General features: G+C 51.2%; 1 protein-coding gene across 6 annotated transcripts in view; it reads right to left on the bottom strand.

The window, feature by feature from the left end:
* Positions 1-288: 288 nt before the first annotated feature.
* Positions 289-22330, bottom strand: part of ST3GAL3 (ST3 beta-galactoside alpha-2,3-sialyltransferase 3) — a 171409-nt gene continuing 149367 nt past the window's right edge. For 5 of the 6 annotated variants that reach the window (XM_082766140.1, XM_082766139.1, XM_082766141.1 and 2 more), the window contains 2 exons: positions 15551-15697; positions 289-3639 (listed from right to left, as the gene is read on the bottom strand). In XM_082766140.1, coding sequence (XP_082622266.1) covers positions 3550-3639; positions 15551-15697 — 237 coding nt within the window. In that variant the 3' untranslated portion in view covers positions 289-3549. The remainder of the gene's footprint in view (positions 3640-15550; positions 15698-22330) is intronic. The other variant, XM_082766142.1, reaches the window with a different exon arrangement.

Raw genomic sequence — 22330 nt, 5'->3', positions numbered from 1 at the left:
GGACAGCAGAACACCTCCAAATGGCCAGCCCCGCACGTACAAGGGGGCTGCTGCCCCCCGACACCTTGTGCGCCCACCCCGAGCCCCTCTCCCAGCCCCTCAGGCAGCAGGCAGGAGGAGCACAGCCCTCTCCTGCCCCAGAGCCACCCCCCTGGGTTCAGGAGGTGCCTTCGGGGCGCTGTGCTGGGGGAGCCAGCAGCTGGAGCAGGCTGGGGATAGCCCGAGTGGGGAATCCCTCTGCCTCCCCTACAAATGGCCGAAGGCAGCAAAAGAAAGAGGCCAGCCAAGCTCGTTTGATAGCTTTATTGCTTCTGTGATATGACTGAATTGATGTGACATAAGCCGGCTTGGAGGAGCCTGCAAGACTCTTGCCCTCCCTACCTAGAGGGAAAATTAAAAAAAAAAAAAAAAACAACGCAGAAACTAAAACTAATTTTAAAAACTCATTGAGTTCTTACATCTCAGCTCGGTACAGCACTGGCGAGCTCCCCGACCCTCGGAGCAGGTCCCTCTGTGACACCACAGGCTGGGTGGTGGCCCTGTCACCACACCCGGGGGTGGCAGGGGGTCACCGCACCCCATGCACACTCAGACCGACCGCAGGGACCCCGCTGCTGCTGGCGGAGCTCAGCGTGGTGGCTGCCTCCCTGCCAGCCCACCTGGAAGCCCTCATCTGGTGCTGCCCGTCCCCAGCCTCCCTGCTCCTTCCCCATCTCCCTCCTGGCAGAAAGGGGACCGGGGAATCACAGAGGTGCTGGTCGGAGGATGCCGGGCTCAGATCCCCCACGGCCTCACGTTCCCTGGTGGTGCTGCCTCCATGCAGCATGCGTGAGCTCAAGCCCAGGGTACGGCCAAGCCTCACCTGGGTGATGCTGCGGGCAGGGAGCAGCACGGTGGCACCCCAGCCCCGCTGCCCACACCAGCAGGAGCAGAGCCCCACTGGCACACGGGTTTCCCCCACCCCGACCTCCTGGCGCTCCCCCAGCCCCTCTCCAGGCAGGTTCCCTGCCACCCCGCTGGCCTCTCCGCGCAGCAGGCAACCCCGCTCTATATTTAGGCCGTGGAGAATTCCCCTGGGCTCTCCCTTCCGAGCTGAAAAGGTGAGTCACGGCGAGGGAGAGGCCAAGACTCGCATCCGTCCCACTGACCCTGCTCTGACCTGCGTGCAGCGCTCCGAGCTGGCAGGGCTGCGGCGTCCCGGAGGGCGGGAGGTGGCTGCAGGTGCACGCCAGGAGACAGCCACCGAGAGGCCTCCAGGAGCCAGGCCCAGCGCCACGCACTGCCCCGGGGCAGCATCACCCGCAGGGCCTGGCCGTGGGATGCTCCGTGGATGAAGCTGCCCCGCTGATGTCCTTGCTGAGAGTCCTGGGTCAAACGGGACAGTGAGTTATAGGGGAGCCGTGGCCCCCCAGCACCTCCCTCCTTGCTGTCCCCACTTGCAGGTGTCCCAGCCCACCACGGTCACCCTGAGCCACGCAGCCTGAGAGCCCCTACGCTGCAGGGACAGCTTCCCAGCGGGTCCTGAGCAGAGCAGGGGCCCTGGGCCTGGAGCAGCGAGTTGGAAGATGACCGTGCCACGTGTTTGTAGTGATAACAGACTAAATCAAAGTGATGCTCTGCTGTCTCTGGGGGTGCTCCCTCCACAGCTCCTCTGGGGGGAGGGAGGAGCCCAGCAGTGATACTGAAGGCTCTTCCCCTCCTCCTCCTGGCTGCAGTACCTGCTCCCTGGCACCTCCACTCCCTGTAGTGTCTGGATGGGGCCCACCACCCGCCTCGGTGCCCTGGGGCTCCCCCAGCAGCAGGCGAAGACCCAGTTCAAGCACCAAGATGCCACCACCTGGCCAGGTCCAGTACCAGGACCGCCAGTCCTTTGAGCAAAAAAAATTAGGGGAGAACATTCAAGTGAGTATCTGCCACAGCAGATGGTCAAAAACCTGCTGAACACCCCAGCTTTCTGGGCTGGAAACCTCACGGAGCATCCTGGGGGCAGGCACGTACCTGGGGGGCGCAGGGATCGCCTAGCTGAGAGGCCAGAGGGACAGGGGAAGGGAAATGGGAAGGGGAAGGGAAAGGAGCACCTCCCAGATCCCCTCCGCTGACCCCCGTGGTGGCCTCAATGTGCAGGGAGGTGGGGATGGTGCCCTGCATGGGCGCAGTGTGGCCAGCTCCTGCCTCGAAGCCCTTTTCCACCCGATTTTCCCCTGCAATCCCTCTTCTGCCCACGCTCTCCAGGTGGATGAGAGCACCCCGCCGTCCTCTCGCTCGGCCACGTTGCTCAGTTTATTCCAGCTCCTCTGAAATACATATACAAATCAAATGTGCAAATACTGCATCTTGGGACCAAGAGAGCAAAGGAAGGGACGTGCTCCTGAGAGCAGGAGGAGCAGCACAGGAGGAGCTTGGAAATGAAGTGAGCAGGGGCCAAGCAGAAGGCGAGGGCTCCCAGCAGGCCCCCAGCCTTGCCAGCAGGCTCCACCACCACTGAGGTCACGGACCAGGGAACACGATCGAGCCTGGAACGTAAAACATCTTCGGCAGCCCGCTCTTAAACTGCCAAGCTTCAGATATCCACGCAACATCTGACCTCCTTCCAAACAACGAATCACTCCTCTCCCCCCCCGACGCGCGGCGAGGCGCAGTCCAGGAGCGGTGACACCGACCTGCACCGCCTCGGTGAGGGCCCCGCACAGCAGGCACAACCCGAGGGGCCTGGAGGCCTCGAGCACAGCGAGGTGGGCTCGGCAGCGCCGTGACACGCAGGACGGCCGTGAGGGGCTGCTGCAGGCAGAGGAAGCCACCAGCTCCCTGCTCCACGCCAGGGTCAGGGCAGAGTCGGGGCAGGACAACCGGCTACAGAAAACACAGCCAAGGAAGTGGCCGCTGATGCCTCTACGCAGGAAGCGAGGAAAAGTGCAGAAAAACAAACCCATGCTCATCTCCAACGCGAAGCTCCAAGTGGAGAACGAGGGAAAGCCACCCTCCCTTTAAATTATAGCAGCACCAACAACACTGAAGTCTTGGACGGATTTGTTTTCCCGGGGAAAGGCCTGAGGCCAGCGACAATGCAGACGGAGCGTGGCGAGGCCGAGCTTTTCGCAGGGCTGTGCACAAGCAGATTTCGCTTTGCACCTTGGTATTTCTAGTATGATTCCAGCAGAGTTTCTTTAAAAAATAATACTTTGTACATTCAGGCACCGCCGCCTTGGGGCAGCGTCACCTCCCATTTGGCACAAATCGTTTTATTCACAAACCTTCCTTCTCTCTCCTGAGTCTGTCCCGTTTAATTCTGGATACAGGAGATCCGTCTGCAATGCAGAGTTCAAGAAGTGCCCGCTCAGCCCCTTGCTCGCCTCCTGCCAGCTCTGGGACTGGGGGCAGCAGGTGCTGCCCTCCTGCAGACTGGCGATGCGAGAGGGCCTTCCCGGAGCACCCGGGCATCTCGGTGTGTCTCCAGTGAAGCGGGCTTCGTGCGGGGGGCTGCCGGTGCCTGCTCCCGGAGCTGCAGCGTGCGTCTTCCTCTCCTCCCTGTGAGGCGGCGGCTGCGGCCGCTCAGATCCCACTGGTCAGGTCGGTGATGACTCGGGCTTTCACCAGCTTCCGCAGGAACTCCTTCTCCCGTTGGATGTTGTGCGTCCAGGACTGGAAGGAAAGGAGAAAGACAAAGGTCAGCGGCTCTCCTGGCCGAGCACGCTGCTGCACCCCACGTCGTGGGCCTCCAGCTGGCACGGGGCTCTGCCGAGGAGACAGAGGAGAGTTGGAACACTAGCTCATCCCCCGCCCAGCCTCACCAAGGCCAGCTCCTGTCTCCACAGGCCCTACCGAGAGGAAATCAGTTGCCAAAGGTCACGCTAATACAGTGTGAGGGGTGGGACGGGCACGTCTCTGAGCCAGGCGTTTGAGGGCAATGACTGTCAGCCCCCCGCTGTGTGCCCTGCAGCAGGCTGCAGCAGTGCCCTGCCATCACCCCGCTGCGCTGGTGCTGGGAAAGCATTTAATGGAAGCAGGGAGGAACGTGTCCCCTGGGGAGCCAGACACAGAGCAGGGCAAAGCGACTTTCCCCAAAGTCTCCCGGCCAGACAGGAATCCCAGGAAGGGTTTCCACACCTTCGGGGCAGCGCTCTGGGCAGCAGGTAACCTTGGCTCTAAATAAGATGTGGGCCATGATAAAATACCTCGATGGGAGCATCCCAGAAATGGCTTCAAGCAGCAAAGTACAGAGCCTTCTGCCAGACCGTGGCACCTCCCTGCAGAGCCCTGTCTGTGTCCCACACACACAGCGTGCACGTGGCTGTCCTGTCACCTGCGGGTGTCCTCTCTGGTGCCAAGAGGTGCCACGGACTGATGGTCCCTTGCTAGATCTCCAGCATGTTTTGGAAGCGCCTCTCCTCCTGCTGCTCTGCGCTCATACTGCTGTCCCCTCAGCACACAGGATTTATGACAGGTAAAGCTGCTGAGAGATCAGGCAGGTCTTATCTTGCAACCTGCATTCAAAAGAAGCTTTTGACTTCTGGTTGCTCAAATGCTGCGAGGGTGCAGCAGCACAGGTAACGGCATGGCCACGTGTGAGACTGGAAACACAGAAGACCCCGTCTGCAAACTGCAGGGACAACGCCGAGAAACATCTCAGTGCTTGGCTTCTGCTAGCATGACAGCAGAAACTGAAAACTGGCACTGGGAAGAAAGCTGGGTGATAACAGAAAAAAACAACCTGAGTTTTAAGAAGCAGCACTGAGAGCCACGGAGCTGCAGGAGCAGGGCCGTACAGGCTGCCCCTCGGAGCAGGAGAGCCAGGATCCCTGCGTGCTGGAGGCCTTCCCACGTGTGGCACATCACCTTGGGGTCCTGTGCGTGGTCCCCGCCGTGCAGCAGTGCCTCTCCCGACAGCACAGCCCCTTGCTACGAGCACACAGCGCCGGCAGAGGCAGCCAAGGGTGCGTGTGCTGCTGCCAGCAGGCAGCGAGCGGTGTCTGCTGGCACCGGGGCTGCGCTAGGAGCTCCGTGCCTTGCAGCACCCTTGCAGTTTGTATCCGGCTGGGCTTGCAGCTCATCAAAGCCTACCTGGAGCAGGAGGGAGCCTGGCCGTGCCCGAGATGTCACAGCACAAGCTGATCCCTCCTCCGTGCCCTTCTGCCTCAGCACACAGCAAAGGTCAACTGGTTTCACCCATATGAGTTGCTTGTGCCCCTCGGTACGTACAGAAAGTGGGGAGCAGCCGCTTCTAGGCAAACTCAAACCACCTGAAACATCAGCTCAGGACATGCAAGCACCTCGTCTGACAGCAGGAGGAAATCTGTCTGCATGAAAGGTACAAGGGAGCAGGAACTGAAGTACAGGAGGTGGATGGTAAAACTGGGCACTTTGCGCTCTCCTGCACCACACGCACGGCTGCTGGCAAGGCGCAAACACCTTGGCTGTTCAGCATGAAGGCTGCTCTGTGCTCTGGTCACTGCCACAAATTCCTCTTTCCAAGCAGAAAGCCACATGTAAGGGAAATTTAGCCTCCCACTTGATCCCTGTATCTGGCTGCCGGCTGTGGCTGTGCCCTCAAAGGCTTTGCGGTCGGGTGTGAGCCCACAGAGGGAGGGGAACAGGCTTTCGTCCCCCCGCAAGCAGCACCAGCAGGGCGCTCGGTGCGGTGCTGCTCCACCCGACAGGAGGCATGAGGCATGTCTTCAACACTAGCTCGGGTTACTGACTGCAGGAGAGGGACTCACCCCACTGACAGACAGAGCTAATCAGGCGAGGGAGACTGCATTCCTGCGCCGGCGGCCGCAGAGGGGAGAAGATCCGGAGCAGATTTTTCAAAACTGCCAAGGAGAGGCAGGCACCTCGCTCCCATCACTGCCGACACGGGAAAGGCACCAGAACACACCGCAAAACCTGCCTGGGATCCTGAGTCTTGCAGGCTCCACACTGCTTGGTGCAAATAACCTGGCATGTGGTGCTGCTGGCTGTGGGCACAGGGTCTGGAGAGGTCTCATAAAAAGCCAGCCCTTGTCAGGCCCTGACTTTGGGGCCACGACCAAGCTGTACCTGCCATAAGGGAAGCTCTCTGCATCACACCAAGCATCTGTCACCGCTTGTTGGGTAAGCCAAAGTGCTCTGTGTCACCGTGCTCCTGGGCGAGGTGTCCCGGCCATCTCTTTCAGCTGGTGCAGTGTCCTGAGCCGCAACAAGTGGTAAGGGACAGGCAATGCTTTGGCACCCACGTCCCCATGGATAGGGTCACATTGGCAGAGCACTAATTCTGACATCTTATGCAGAGTGCTGTGAGCAGAATGCACACCTGGAGGAGGTTGACATGAAGCAGCCACAACACCAGTGATTTATTGCTGAGAGTACTGTGGCAAAGCAGCCTTTTTTCTGCCCTTGGATACTGGATGTGCTTTGGCTGCCCTGGCAAGATGCTCTCTGTCCCTTCTGACTGCTTTGACGCTCTCTTCCCATGCACACTGAGCCGTCACTGCCTCATTTCCTAATCCTCCAGGGAGAATTGCTTACGTTCACAGAGCTCCTGCCCTAAGCCCTGAAGCTACACCTCAGCATCACAAGCAGCAAAGTCCAGCTATTTCCCTGTGAACCTGCAGCTCCAGCCAGGGGCAGAGCAGCCTGGATCACACAGTGCCACCTCCAGCTTTATGTCACTGCACGTCACACCGCTGCTGCTGCTGTGACCTGGCAGAGGGGCTCTGCCCTCGCTGCTCTGCTGCAGGCTTCAAGCAGGTGCTCGGTCCAGCTCCTGCTTGTGAGAACAATCGGGCAGCTTGTGTGAGCCATGGCTGGATTAATGAACATCCAGGAGGCTCCAGAACCCTTCTTGTTTGGGGTGCGGGCTGGGATTTCCTTTGCTTTGGGCCTTTCCCTGTTTGCTCTTTTCAGTGGCAGCAGCAGCAGAGCCGCTCTGCCAGCACGTGCACTGTTAGAGCTGTCCATCCCAGGGGGTGGCAGTGGGCCTGATGTATGAGTGTTTGGTCACAGTTATTAGACCAAAATTTATCATGGGTTAAAGCTACCTTTCAGGACTATGCAAATGCAGCAGCCCCAGAACCACCTCTCCTTTCTTGATTCCACAAGGAAGCACAAAACATCCTCTGTCCCTTCACGAGAAGCCAAGCGGAGTATTTTAAGACTGAGAAAATGTTTCAGAGACCAACCCACAAGGAAGGTAAGCTCACCATCTGCAGTCAATTACAAGTGGGGCAACGGCTCAGCTTCAGAGCATGCTAGTCTTATCAAGTCTGTTGCAATGCCATAAAATACAGGGAAATTAAATAAGAGAGAGTGAAGTCAACAAAGAATGCATTCAAGCAAAAGAGCAGGTTGCAAAGTCAGAGGTTTCTCAGTTCTGTTACATCCTCCACATTTCTGCAAGTCAGCAGCATTTCTCCCTGAAAACCCGCACAGAAACCACGGTGGCAGCAAGAAGTGGTGCTTCTCGGGCAACGTCCCTTGCACAGAGCTCATTTTGCAGCCTTCACTGCTGCTAATTCTCTTAATTCTCTTGTTCATGGTTAAGAAAGAATCGCTCCCAGTTCCTCTATGCCCAGTCATTCTTACAGCAACTTGAAATTTTAAAAAGCTCTTTTAGCTCTTGCTTGTTCTTAATACATATACAGGGAGCTATTGTATCTCTTCTCAACCTTCATTCTACCAAGCTAAGAAGCCATGCTTTCTTTTTCTCCTACCAAAACAGGCTCTCCATCTCCCCTAGGAAAACTGGGAGATTTCTCAGAGGCGTAGTTGCTCCCTCTGTCCTTGTGATGAAGCAGGAAAAGGGCTCACCATTGCCTTGTGCAGTTCTCTCTCTACCAGGAGTCCTTTCCCTGAGTCTCCCCAGAGCTACATTTGCCTTTTTATTTCCCACAGTAATAGCCTTGCATCCTGAATTATCCTGTGATTTATTAGTACACATCGAAGCGCTTCCCTCCTCTGTCATTGTCAAATAATGCTTTCCCAGTTTATAATAAGAAGTTCTGTTATTGTCCCAACTGAATGACTTTCCATTCATTCATTAGGTTCCATCCCATCCAGTTCGCTCCTGCTCTGAGGGTGATCGTGGTCTTCCTGGATGGTCTTTTGATCTTCCTGTGTGTTGACCACACCTGGCTTTGTATCATCACACATTCGACTTGCACACCACCGCCTCCTGTGCCAAAAATCATTAATGCAAACACTGAACGTGACCTCCTCTGGGGGAACTCCCAGCCCTCCATTCAGTGCTGCTCTTTGTTTTCCTCTTCAGAGCCTGTTCACATACAGGTGTTGCACCAAACCGTAGCTTCTGAAGCTTAACTCCTAATACCTCGCATGGCACAGTTTCACACGCTTAACTGAACGTCAGATGACTGATCTGCTACACTTCCTCTGTCCCTGGAACGATTTAAAAAAAAAAATCAAATAAAGATATTAAATTAGTTTTTGTAACCTGCCTTTGGTAAATCCATGTTGTGTTTGCTTTCAGGATTTAATTATTCTTTCATTTAAACTTTGCTCTGAAGTTCTGAATAGTTCTTGAATAGTACCTCTGAGGTCAGATTAGGAGCTCTGAATTTGACAGGATTATTTTCCTTACCTCACTCCCATCCTGCCGTTTCAGGGAAGAAAAAGAAAGGAAATAAAGGTATAATATCCACTATAATTTAATCCCATGGAACCACATGTAACCTGATAAGATTTATTGAAGACCTTTTCCTCTGGACTTGCAGCTTAGCTGGCTCAACACCGTGGTATTAGGGACAGGGATCTTTCAGGCGTTCATACCCAGCGCATTAACTCAAACAGCTCTCACCTTTCACTACTGACCCAGTCATTTTCTCTTTCTATGAACTTACCACCCTAAGTCACCCTTTCCCTCATGTTCACCCCATCTCCCTTATAGAGGTAACGTGTTCATTCACACAATTCCCACTTGGACTCTTTAATCCCTATGCCTTCCACATCCTTTACCTCCTGGGATGCCACAGCCCTCATAATTCTTTCCTTGTTTCAATATTATTTGCTTGCAGCAGGACCATGCAGTATTTGCTTTGTTTTCCTTTGCGAGATCTAATTCAGCCCAACTTTTGCAGGTTTTCACTTTACCTCTGTCCTTTCCAACCGACAGACTGAAGTCTCCTCTGCCTAATGCTTTCTCCTGCTCCTCCAACACCACTCTGAAGCAGTTATTTACAAAGCTTCATCTCGAACCTTTACTGTTAGTTTTGCCTTTGCTACAAACATGAATTGCAGACAATTTTTGCGGAAAAAAAAGATTTTAAGTTCCCCTCTATAATGAGTCCCTGACCAATTCAGTGCAACTGCTTTTGTTAGCCAGTTCTCCTAGGCTAAGCCTCAATAGAGACCTGCGTGTGCACGTGTGTCCCAGCTCCACCAAGCACCCCCTGTAAGTGCCACCCCAGCACTCAGCTTATCAAACTCTCCTCTTATTAAACTCTCTTTTGGAAAAACCATCTGAGTGACAGAGCACCTCCCGTTGCCTTTCCACTTAACAAAGGCACAGAGATCTTCACCAGACCTTAGTTCTGTTTTTATCCATGCTGCTATTAGGGCTCAGTGGTACCCTGAAAGCGTTACCATATTTCTGTCCTACTGACCAACGCAGTACCTGTGCTGCAGGCGTGAGTGCTGTTCCATCAATCTTCCCTAGATTTGTATTACACAGACACACAGTCCTTACGCACAGGAACAGCATGTGAGGCCTTCGTTCCGCCAAAATGCTGTCAAACAGGTGGCTTTTAAACAAAGGCAAAAATGTATAAACCTCATCAGTCATCACCGCGGGCCCCAAGAAAAAGCACTGCCCTTTCAGAGGTCCCCCTGCCCCAGCCCCTAACCTCCCCCTCCAAAGCTGACCTCCATTTCAGTCCGCACCATTCCTTGTACTCCGATGGCAATTCATCAGCCAGGCTCGAATAGCTGTGTTTTCAGCCTATAAATCACCAGGCCAGACATCTGCCCTGCTTTCAAAGGAGTTTTGTTCTTCTTGCTGGCTACCGCAAACTTTTAGGTACTTGGAGGCCTGCAGCAGCCCCGTCACCCCCTCCCAAGCAACTTTCCTTGATTTTAAATGCAAAGGGCGGCTTCACAGAGAGAGTCCAGATGATGATAAAGCGCTATTGTTTGTGCCTTCACGGGCTGAGACTCCAAACTGGATGTTTGCGGGTTATTGTGAGGGGTGGCTGCTGGCGGGGGGAGACAGAGACAAAGCTGTGTGTCACGGCATGCTGCAGCCCACCTCCCCGGCCCTTGTGACAGCCCTCACACACCCTGAATGAGAGGCATTAGGAGCCGGTGTCCTCCAGCATCCCACAAAGACCTGCAGGGGAAGCGGAGCCAGGGATCAGAAAGAAGCCATCAAAGGCAGGCTCCCCCTGGGGTCAGGCAGCGAGTGCCTGCGGTGCCGGGCACAGCTGTATCAAAGGAGCTGACACCTCCGACAGCAGCGGCGCTGCCGCTTGATCTGCGGCTGCAGAGAAAGGGAGAGCAGCCAGCAGCAGCGCCGGCACAGCCCCAGATGGGATCTGACTGATAAGGGTGGTTTTTAAGCACGTGTTCCCCATTTGTACCAGCCCTGAGCGCGGGGAAGGCCGTGTGGTGCCACCCAGGGCAGAGCACACCGGGGAAGGATGCTGGGAGCTGGTGCCGTGCTTCGTTCTCATGATTTAACACAGCCTCCTGCTCTCGGTTTCATCAGCGCCTCTCGGGTATGTTTTTACTACTCTAAACACTGTCACTTTCCCATCCTGCAGTAATTTCTGCCTGAAACACTAACCTGCTTTGCTATTAGCAGTGAAGTTGTATTGTAAGACAGGCGGGTTCATTCATTTTCTTTTAATCCTGAAAACCTTTCACTCCCTTTTAAAACGATTCCTTTTTTCCTCACCTCCATTTCCATGTTTCCTTCTTTACGTTCCCAGTGGATCTGACACTTCTACATTAACAGGAGACAGTGACCTGTGACAAAAATACACTTTTATGGAGTACTTGGGCAGGAAGCACTACAGGACATGGGCAAGAAATTAAAATATAATAAACTATAAAAAAAATCAGCTTGGTGGCTCATCACCATGAAAACAGAAACAAGTGAGCATACACCTTGGCAAGGATTCATTCATTTTCTGTACAGCGCTCAGGGAAGCAGCCAAGGGTCGAAAGCTGTTACAAGTTACTGGAAATTGGGAAAATAGTAACTGAAGGGAGATGACAGGCTTAGACCTTCTGCGTTTTGTAAGTTAGAACAAAAAAGATCAGAGCTAAAAAAATGACTTGTGAGAATTCACACGATGGCATGAGGTCCATGGAGCAGCTGTCCCCCAGTAACGGACCAGAGAGCAGCAAGGTCACAGCGCCCAGAAAACCCTCATGGAAATGTGTGCCAGGACTTTGCATCCCCAGACACAACGGGGAGAAGGTTAGATCAACAGAGAAGGTGCTAGGCAGCGGAGTTGTGATGCAGTTTTGCACTGCAAGTGCTGATTTTCCAGCTCATGGCCTGAAATGTGTGCTCTCCAGAGCATGTTTATGAGCAGAAAAGGGTCTCCTCTACAAGGCCTCCCAGGACAGAAACTGGCTGGAGCACACTGTGCTGCCCCCAAGACAGGGGGTAAAGAAACCACCCAGGTATAAACCAGACAAATTTATTCCCATGGGCACTCACAAAGAGCAGGAGAATCCACGTGCCTTTTGCAGCCACAGTAGGGCCCTAAGGAATTAATCACTGCATCCATCGCCCTGAATGGTACCACAGATAAAGCTCCAGAGCACCTGCCTCCTCGTGGAGCCTTTTCCTTGGGAGCAGGAAATGTCTGTCCAGCCCCTGGGAGTCTGAGATGCTGCAAGAAGCAGCGGAGGCAGCTGCCTCCTGCGGTAGCAATCCAGCACAGTTTGGGACCTTGAGGGCTTCTACCCCATCGGGGAAAGCAAAGACTAAGCAAAACTGTACACCCAGGCTGCCCCATCGCCTCTTGGAAATGCAGCCATTGATCCCACAGAGCAACAGGAAAAATCACATGCATTTCCACAGAGATTTTATCACCTCAGTCTTGGCATGGGAGAGGCATCTCCGCCCAGCTGTGAGCAAGCAAGTGTATTTTGCTGGCTTTTTTTTTTTTTTATGTAATCAGAACAAATTCCTCAGAGATGAATCACAGGGTTTCAAGGGTGTCCAGGGAGATGTCAAGCAGGCCTCAAGTGTAAATCAGCGACACACCTTGCTGAGAGGGCGCACGCTCCTTGCAGGCCCCTTCCCCTGCAGACATGAGATAAGGGAACGGGATGGATGGATGTCTCCGAGGATCCCATATGCCACACACACATGTAGCACCTCCAGCCCCAGGACGTCGATGTTTACATTTCCTCTGTAAAGACAATGATGGTTTCAGGGTGGAGCTGGAGTGCTTCCCTGCAGCTGCTCTCGAGGCTTAAACACTGAAGATTTGTCAGTCATTCAGGCTGGAGGAGCCTGGCAGTCGGATTATGGGATGGGGTCGTGTTTAGGGAGCCAGCCAGGGCCATGCCTGGCAGGCTGCTTGCTCTCTTCTTACGGTCACAAGAATGAAGCTGTAGGTGTTGGGACCATCAGAGCCCCCAGGTGCCTGCTGGTGCAGTTTCAGTTGGGCTCAGTTTCCACCCCTACCAACAGTTCACCATTATTTAACACTCTCAGCTTCCTGGAGGACCAGGAAGAACTAGCTGCAGACACAAACCTGGAGGTCCAAAGGTAACACCGAGGAAGATGCCCCAGTGGGCCTTTAGGTATCAGAGCAGATGGAAGAGATGAAAACCTTTGTGAGCTTGGCTCTGGGTCACTCTCAATTCGCCAATACCAATGGCAAGGTTTGCCACAAGGTACCAATGAAGGTCAGCCTCTAGATTTGCAAACCATGTGCAGGTCTCTGAGTGAGTGTGCAGAGTGCTTCCAGTCCAGAGTGGGGCAAATCTTCATTCGTGAGTTACCTGAGGACAACTGCAGGAGAGAGAACCCACCTATCGTGCCCTTTGTCTTTCAACTTCACCCTCAGGTGACTAACAATTACCAGCTACCATTAATATTAAATGGGAGAGAAAGAAATGCAATCCTCTTTCTGCTCTTCACATTCCACAATATCACAAACAATTTGTCATATAGGGAGGGGCAGAGGCAGGAGGGGCATTAATTATTGATACTCGGGAACAGATGGCTTTTCTTGTACCACGGCAAAGAAATGTAAGAGGAGCCTGCGGGTGAGCACGTGAGGATTAGACAGGCAGACAGCGATCATATAACCTGCCTTCAGATGGAACAGGAACCTTCCTCCCAGGACCAGCTCAGCAGAGCTCTCATCAGCAGCCCCGGCTGCGGAAACAAACCCACTGACATCTAAATTAGTGAGGCTCCACCAGCCCTTTCAACGCTCCCTCACCTCTGTACAGAACAGCCTGGACATGCCGACTGACAGCTCCCAGACAACAGAGGCCTGTCAAACCAGGCACGGACTGGTCTCTATCGGAGACCCACTGGGTTGCATTTCACATGTTCATCCCCATCCGTGCCCTGTGCCTTGCCAACTTTATCCCTGAGACCTCATACAGTGCCCAAGAGCGACCTCCTCCTGTCTCCCGCTGGTTTCTGCAGCTCGTTCAGGGTGCTGACCTCGAGAATCAAAAATCCAAGCAATCTGAACTGGCAACTTCAGATATGTGTCCACTGGCTAGCTCTCAGGAGCCAAAAGATGGGGTGGCAGGCCCTGGAAAAGCAGGACTAAATGCATGTGGGTGTGATAGGGCTCGGTGTGCCATGCACAGCCTGCTGGCAGCAATGAGGAACACGGCAGAAAGTGGCCAGGAAGGGGACGGAGGAATGGGAAGCTCACTCACGGCAGAGCTCCTGCTTCACTGCACACCCCTCTCCATGGTGCTTCCCGATTTTTTCCTCTGAACTCTTTTGAAAAACTGTTTGCAAGAGCTTTTCTGCTCCCTGCTGATGTTCGGCAGCTTTTGGCACAAGAGAGTGGGCGGGTGCAAGAGTGACACCGAGTGCCAGGGCCCACCCATTCCCTCTAGCGTACTGCAGGCTGCGTTACCTGCATCAGTGCCTCCCAGGGGAGGCCTTGGAGCATTTTAACACCTCTCTTGCAGCAGAGGGCTGCAGCCTGTCATCCAGTGCCTTTTGCCAACTCTTTCCATTGACCCGTGCAAGGAGCAAGAGCAAGACGACTTCATTCTTGTCAGCTCCTGTGTGGGTGTCCCTGATGCTAGAGACATCTTCTAGGTTGCAAACCTAGCTTGGCACAGGACACCTGCTGTGAGTATCCCCATGTCCAAGAGCAGACTGTCTTGGAAGAGACAGACTTTTCTGCTACCTCCACAGGCCCAGAAGGTACCTCAGGATCACAAGGATGTATTGTGAGGTACTTTCCTTGACATATCTAGGGACCTCCTCACAGTCTTTTCCCAATCTTAGTTTCTTCTCTTGGTCTCTACTGAGAGGTTGTTCCAAAGCCTCATTGCTATGATAATTAGAAATGCTCTTCCCATTTCTCAAGCTGACTGGTACCCATTGCTAATTCCTCTCAGTCAGCCTAAGGTTGTCCAGCCTGAGTCCTAGGATATATATGATATTATGATTTGGAAAAACACGACCTCCAGGCTTCCCTCCTGACCTGGATCAATGGCACAGCAGTTGAGGTGACAAATATAAGCGCCAGCAGAGAGCAGCTGTCCGTGAACAACACAACAAGCGTTCTTTCCCTCTGAACATCACTGTTTTCACAATGTGGAGTAGGACAGAGAAAGTTCCTCTGTTCAGTGAAGCCAGTGAAGAGGGGGAGCAATTTTAGAAAGACCTGGGCCACATCTGTGCCAGAAAGGACTGGGCTCTACCAAAAAGTCAGCAGCTCTTCCCACTACAGAAGGTGCTGAGGCCAGTGGCAAAGCTTGCTCTAGTTCAGCACAGAAAATGGCCAGACCTGAAATACTGCTGCGTTATACCACCGTGAGAGCTTTTGTTCCTCTAAAAGGGCTGTTCATCTCACTGGGACAGCACCAGCAAATGTTTCAAAGGCAGATGTGGCTCTGAAGAGCAGCCTCCATGCTCCATTCTCTCATGCATTTACACTAGCTAACTGCTGCTCTGGTCAGCCTGCACAGGCTAATCTCACCTCCCCCACGTTTAACAGGGGCTGAGCAGGGGATCATCTAGCAGAAGCAGCACATGGATTAGAGAGCAATACAACGGATCACAAAGCTGTAGCAGGCCACATCTTTTCAACCCCTGAGCATATTTGTTCCCTTTCACCCCGCTCAACGTTTACACAGAGCTTTTCTCTGCCGCTCTGAGAATAAGGAACCACATTATATGCACATTCCAGAGAACTTTTCCCAGCAGAAATAACTGTTTTTAACACACATTGCGCTTGGGGGAATGTCTGGAGTTTTACGGGCAAATGCCTGGGTGGAGCTGTCGTTTGGCCCACGCAGGAAAGCTGGAAGTCGATCACCGTCCCGGGCAGGCTCCACGGTCGGGGTGGTCGGTGGGCCTGGGAAGAAGACGTGCTCAGCAGGAGCTCCCTACCTCTTTGATGGCAGACATCTTGATGTTCTCATAGTAGTGCAGCGGTGCATTGGGGGAACTCATGTCATAGCCAAACCCAGCTACCGCCACCTCATCACAGTTGTGGAGCGCCATGGTTATTGCTACGCTTCCCAGGGTGGGGATGTTCTGAGAGGAAAGAAAGCAGGAATGGAAGTCATTAGCAAGTCGCCATTTCTGTTGTCAAAGATTTCCTCTTATTGTCTCTGCTCAAAGGAAAACTACTACTACTAAGCACAAAATCCAGAACAAGGTATTTGGCTACTTCTGCACATGAAATGGCCGGTGCCAGCTTGCAGGGTCAACAGCTTCCCAACTTGTAAAGAAAATCCTGTTAGCCTGCTTCCTGCAAAGCACCTGGCACAAAAGCAATGGCTCTTGTTTGAGACTCCATGACCCAGCTCTCCAGGGGAGTATTGCAGGGCAGAAGGACTAATACCAATGGTCAAACTCCTGTCCCGCAGTTTTGCTATCCTGAGAACAGGGCAGCAGACGAGCTGGAAGACAAGTCACAGTGGACATGTTAGTTTTCTGAAATTAAAAAACATTTAAAGGCTGGATTCCAGGTCTACACATAGTACTGACCTCCAGCTAGGAGCTAGGCTAATGAGGCATACTTGTCCCAAATGGGCCACCACACCAGAGTAGAAGTGAGGAACAGTACAAATGCTTTATTTTAGTGATGGCAAAAGCTGTAAGGAGGTCCTTAAACAGCTCTAGAAGATGGAGAGGAGACCAGGCAGAGCCAGTGTGCACTGAGACTCCTTCCTCTGCTCAGAGACACCCCCACAGGCAAAGGGCACTGTCCTGTGCCACGCTCCTGGTCCAGCATACTGGGAAGTCATTCAAAGACTGCTGCTAGTCCTCTGAGTCGGGACACCCCTGATTGTCCTCTTCCTGCTGCTGACTTGCCATTTGCACCAAAGTCTATCCTCAGCCCTTCCCATCTCATCTGGCTTCTACAGTGCTGCTGGACGGTGGTGCTCTTGTGCGTCCAGATGAGCATGAGTGCTGTGATGGATGAGTGTTTCCAGTGTAAAACCCCAGCTCACAGACATTTCCAACTCCCCATTAACCAGATCAATCTGCTAAGGTAGCTTTACCCCAGGGGCTAGGGAGAGGCTGAGAAATCCACCCACACATCTTATCATTATTTGTAAGACATCCAATACCGCCATATCAAAGCTATCATGAATTCAGAGGGCATGCTCAGACAGTCACTGAGGGTGACAGCATCTCAGCTGAGATGTAGAAACCAAATGTGTGCTTACATCTTGCGTGTAAGAGGGGTTATCCTGTACCAGCGAGCAATGCTATTGCATTTCGCCCATGTTCACAACAGACTGGGAACGCACATGTTTTGAGTTTCTTCCTCTCATTCAAAGGAACCCGCTTTTGGCAGCACACTCCTGCGCTCACTTCTGATTGCCTGACCATGTCCCAGGACTGATGTTTTGCAAGGAAAGAACTCCACCCGTACCTAGCTGAGATGAGCAGAGCTGGGAGCACAACCCATGTGCTATGGAGAGCTCAACACGCTCTGCATAACAACGCGCTGATGTTACACTAATATGCAAACGTGAAAAAATGCAAAAACTGCTCACGTCTAAATAAATGATCATTAAATTCAAACATCTGCAATGCAACTGTAACAGTGCGCATTTGAAATGAAAAGACCTTACTACATCCTCTTGGGCCAGCTCTAGATGTTAGGAAAAGAAAGGCAGAGTCATTTCAGCTTTGCTGTTTACCTTCATTTTATACTGACCACGTTTGCCACAAACAATATTGGTTTTATTCTGGTTACTTTAGTTAATTGTTAATTCACTAGTCATCATAAAATCTCAAGGATGGGTTTAAAAAAAACAAAAAACAACAGAAGAAGTTTACTCAGCAAGGATAAGAAAATTCCACTAAATTTCAAAGTACACAAGAATATCCTGTCTTCCCATGCGTGGCAATTCAAATTCAGATATTCAGATATTCTCAGCTTTATGTTTTACATAGGAAATGACACTCAAATGTCGCTTGAATTGCATCAGCAGATACGTGGACGTGCCACAAAACGTTTCCCTTAGCTGAGCTATAGTTACAGTGTCCAAAACACAGCGAGTAAATGGTTACGTTTTTGAGAACATGTCATTGTTGGAGAATACGATGGCGTTGACACCACCCACACTTATACGGGGCCCATTCCCACGGTACAGCTCAAGGGAGACACGGGGTCTTTGCCTGGAGGGAATTTAACTGGCTAAGTTAACTTTCAAGAGCTAACTTTCTAATGTGAGTCTTGCAAAACCACAGAGAATTAATCATACTACCCAACCTTAATGGGAGGACTGCCAAACCACCATAACTTTCTTTCAAGTATATTCTTATTTCTGTCTGGAGAGTAACTGATAACAGAAATCAAAAGTGAACTTCCCTTTGGTCACCAAATACCTGCTTCACTTTACTCTATGTATAAATCCTGCAACAGCCTTTATGGAAAAATAGGAGATAATTTTCTAATCTACTTCTGTCCTTTAGTAGTTCCTGGCATCCCAGTATCTCCGTACTGCCTGCTCCTCTGTAAAATGATTAAAATACTAAAGATTTCCTAACCTCCGGATTTATGGCAAATAATCTGTTTAACACCCAATACTATCAGAAGTTCAAATTGTGCCCTTAGCAAAATAATTTTGTGTAGTCCTAAAATCACATTCAGAAACAGATGATCTGATGACAGTTTTTAATTAAATGATGCCTTATTTATATTCATGCCTATGGGGGCTACAGCCTATTACATTTGTCCCCCTTGAAGACCAAGATTTGTATCCACTTACACTTTTACTGCTGAAATGAAGCTTCACATCCTACTGCTGCAGTGAGATCCACAAGGAATAGAAAAGACCACTTACAAAATTCTTGCAGAAATTATCATCCCTGCTATTCACTGAGTACAGTGGATGCACCAAGGCAGAGCCCACCCTTAGTAATGGCATGGTTTATAGAACCACGAAGAAGAAGAGAAAACGAGTACAAACTCTGTGTGCACACAGATGCATGTGGATCAAATGCACAAAACACGGTGTTTGCCCCAGACTGCTTACGTTGAAGAGGAATCAACCATCAGACAGATTAAACAGGAACTGAGGAATTTGAGAGACTGGGAGGGAAAAAAGATGGAGCCAGTATGCACAGAAGTATAAAAGCAGTGTGACTGATGGTTAAGCACACGTTATTTTTAAGTCAATAGAATTCTTTAGTCTTGATTTGGTGTAAACTATAGAAACTGAGCAGTTTTCTCCCGTGACAGTGTGCTGAGTTTCTGCTCCTCCTTATCTCTGTTGAAAATGAAGCACTGCCTCTTGTCCACCTGGCACAAGAAAGAGAAGGACCTGTCGGATCTAGGGACTGATCCTGGGCTGTACTACAGAGAAGCCAACCCAGCAGTGTTCTCCAGATCCAGAGGAAAGGGGTCTCCTCTTTTCTCAGCGGAGAATCGGCAAATGAGAGGGAACATGTATCAGAGAGAGGAAATAGTTATAATTATTCTCTGGCTGCATCTACGCAGCTTCCAAGCTCTTCTGATTGTTTGGTAGCATTTAAACTGGTTTGCTGCTAAGCTCTAATCTGGACCTAATGAGCCAGTACAGCCTACGGGGCAAGCTGGGGGACAGGTCACTCCAAAAGAAGCTAGGCATCCTGGACATGGTGTGCCAAACCCGGCTTGCTATGCCCTGCACGGTGCGTCAGTGCTATCTCAGCACACACACCCTTGTGCCGTGCCCCAAAGACATACCAAAGCAACCACCACACCTCTTGTCTTGAGTTATGAAAATAAAAAACTTTCTCAAACAACTGAGCAGGCCTCTTGTTATTTTAGGCCATTACTAGGGAAAAAACAATCCCAACATTTCCCCTCAGGGTTCATAATCCTGTCTTCCTGCTCATGGCACTGTATGTGCCTGGGTACTCCTGTACCACCAAGCAGTGCTGCTTTCAACCTGATGGCTTGGCAGTAACTAAGAAGCATACCTGAAAACCTCTTAATGCTTAAAAATGTTTGGCCTACACATCCCCGGTGTGTGGAGCTGTGCCAGCCTCCTGTGCGTGAGCAACACTCAAAGCACCTGGTGGCCCGTGATCCACTAGGCCTAGGCTAGACTTCCACTTCTGCTGGGACGGTGGATATTCCAACTAGGCCAACGAGGTCCTTGTTTTGGAGAGAAGGGTTCATACACCTATGGTAAGGCCTCCTGCACAATTCTCCTCTTCCTCAGCCCTGGCCACAACTGGGCCGGACAGGCACCTGGTCAGGACCGATACACCAGAGGAGGCTGGTGAAGAACGTGGCTCTGAGCAGAAGCAACCGGCACTCTGAGAGGTACCCGGGCCCTGTCACACACTGGGATGCTGCTTTCCATGAAAGCAGAAGGCAAACTAACAGCAAACATAGCAGTGGTGAGCACCACATTGCCATGGTGGAGCTGCACAAAGGTGGCCTGTGCATACAGAGCATGGCTCCTTCCAGGAGCTGCTGGCATGACGCCTTCCATAAGTGGGGTGAGCACATGCATGGTGGGTCCTGAGTAAGAATAGCATAAAGAGAAGAGATGCAAAGATCTATACAAAGGGCTTGTGCAGAGTCAGGGATCACTGCAAGCTCCATGTGCTGCAAACAAAGCCAGGCTGCACCACCAGGTCAGGGAACCAGAAATGTCTTTAGCTATACAGACATACGACAGGTTCTCCAAAATCCTCCTCCATTGTTCTCTGCTGTGAGAGGACAGATGAAAGGTTTGTCTTCAAGACATTGCTGTTTCATCTTCCATTGGACCCTCTGAGGAGACCTTCTACTCATAGAAATAAAAACAAGACGTTCAACAAGATGAACACCCACCCTCCTCTGGACCCGTGCTGGAGATCCAGTGCTGGCAACTCAAGCAGAGGACTGTAAATGTTTTTTGCTTGGTGCATGTGAAAATCTCTTAGTGCTTTTCATTCCATGCCTGGGTCACTCCTGTGTCACTGCCTTCTGGACTGGAAGGAAATGACTGCTGTAAATCTGTTTTTAGAAATATCTGCCTCCCTTAATATGTTAAATGAATTCCAGTTATTTATGGGATTTCACTTAGCACAGGGTAAAGTATATTGGATTGTTCGGAGTATTTCAATTGTTACTTTTTTAAATAAAAGGGTGATTGCTGCTAAATAAGAAATTCCCCCCCAATAATACCACACCTAGATACTCAAACTGGTTTGACTACTACATTAATTTGAGGGAAAACTTGAAAAAACGCTTACCCAAGAAAAATTGCTACCATAGTTTTATCAGTTGCAGACCTGATCACTTAATAGCAATAAAGCTTTAAAAACAGAAGAAATACAAAATAAAACTATGAAGAGCCATCACATGCTGTACAGAACAGCCACTGCATTTTCTTTTTGTTCATTTATGTTTGCCCAATGTGAAATGTGAAACAATGTGAAAAATACTTTTTGCTTCCCCTAGCTGGCAAGTTTGGAAATACGTCACAAAAGGGAATCTAGCATCACTTACTGTGACCAGATAAGTGCCTGGCATTCTGTGGAGCAGTCCCTGTCACAGGAGATTCCATAGCTACCTCCATGCTCGTACAGAATCAGCTACAATATTGGGCTTCAAAAGACAGAACAGAACATCTCCAACACTTCCTTCACGTCCCGTAATTGTCCCTTGCTGTAAGCACAAGGGAGCCTCCAGAACCGGCAGAGTTTGCAGTAGAGCAAAATGGAAAGGCTAGGGACCTGAGCCTGGAGACACGACAAGCTGCACAGCAGCTTCAGTTTAGTCATTTCACTGCTGAGCTCCTGCACAACCTAGCCTAAGTCTAACACCTTTGATGGCATCTAACCCGATGCACAAGCTCTGATTCGCCATTTGTAATAGAGCACATTCCCATTCAATGCAAAGAGTGTTTCTTAAGGACTGAAATATTTAACAGAAGGCAACCAAGGGCATGACTTTACTGCATTAGTTGCTCTGTGGTAACCATGTATGTGCTTTACCAGGGTCATCATTGGCATCTCCAGAAAGACTGCCTGTCCACTCAATGTCATAGCAAAGAGAAGCCCTAGGGCACACAGTGCTAACGCTCCAGCATCAGAGGTTAATCCCCAAGTGCATGTGGGCTGTCAGCACTCTGCAGAGGTGCTAATCCATGGTGGGGTACCTGATAACACTCCTGCACATGGCCTGATGGCAGTTCTGCACATGGCTCCTCCTTTGGCAAGTTGGTGCTGAGGCTGGGTGAAGTCCAGAGGTGGATATTTTACCTTCCTAATGAGGTCTATAGACCCAGACAGGATCTCCAGGATTTTCAGGATAGGAACAAACCAAGGCTTACAATTCTGGGCAGCAGAATTTAGTCTCAGAAGAAGTTAGATCATAAGTAGTTTCTTGGATGCACTGTTCCAGCAGAGAGAAACACAAGCACCACTCTGCACTAGAGTCCCTGATCAGAGTCCTGACAACTTGTGTCACCTGAAATGCCCTCCCAGTCTCCTCTTACCATGGCTCAGCAGCTAGAAAGTCACTGCTTAAATGGCCCTGAGTACTACAGAGTGGATAGGACTATTCAGTATAGAGTAAAAAGCACCACAGCAATAACCATCGGATTGTTTTACATGCAACAGGCAATGCCACCTCTGAACTGATGTTTGTGCTTGTCCCCCAGTAATCTGTCTGCAGTGTAGGGTAGGTTATTGCATGCCTGAATTACCGGCTGCAATACCACA

The sequence above is a fragment of the Aythya marila genome (genome assembly GCF_965140915.1).
Source record: "Aythya marila genome assembly, chromosome: 8".
NCBI lineage: Eukaryota > Metazoa > Chordata > Aves > Anseriformes > Anatidae > Aythya > Aythya marila.
The sequence above is the reverse complement of the archived record's forward strand: the minus strand, read 5'-3'. Positions and strand labels throughout refer to the sequence as shown.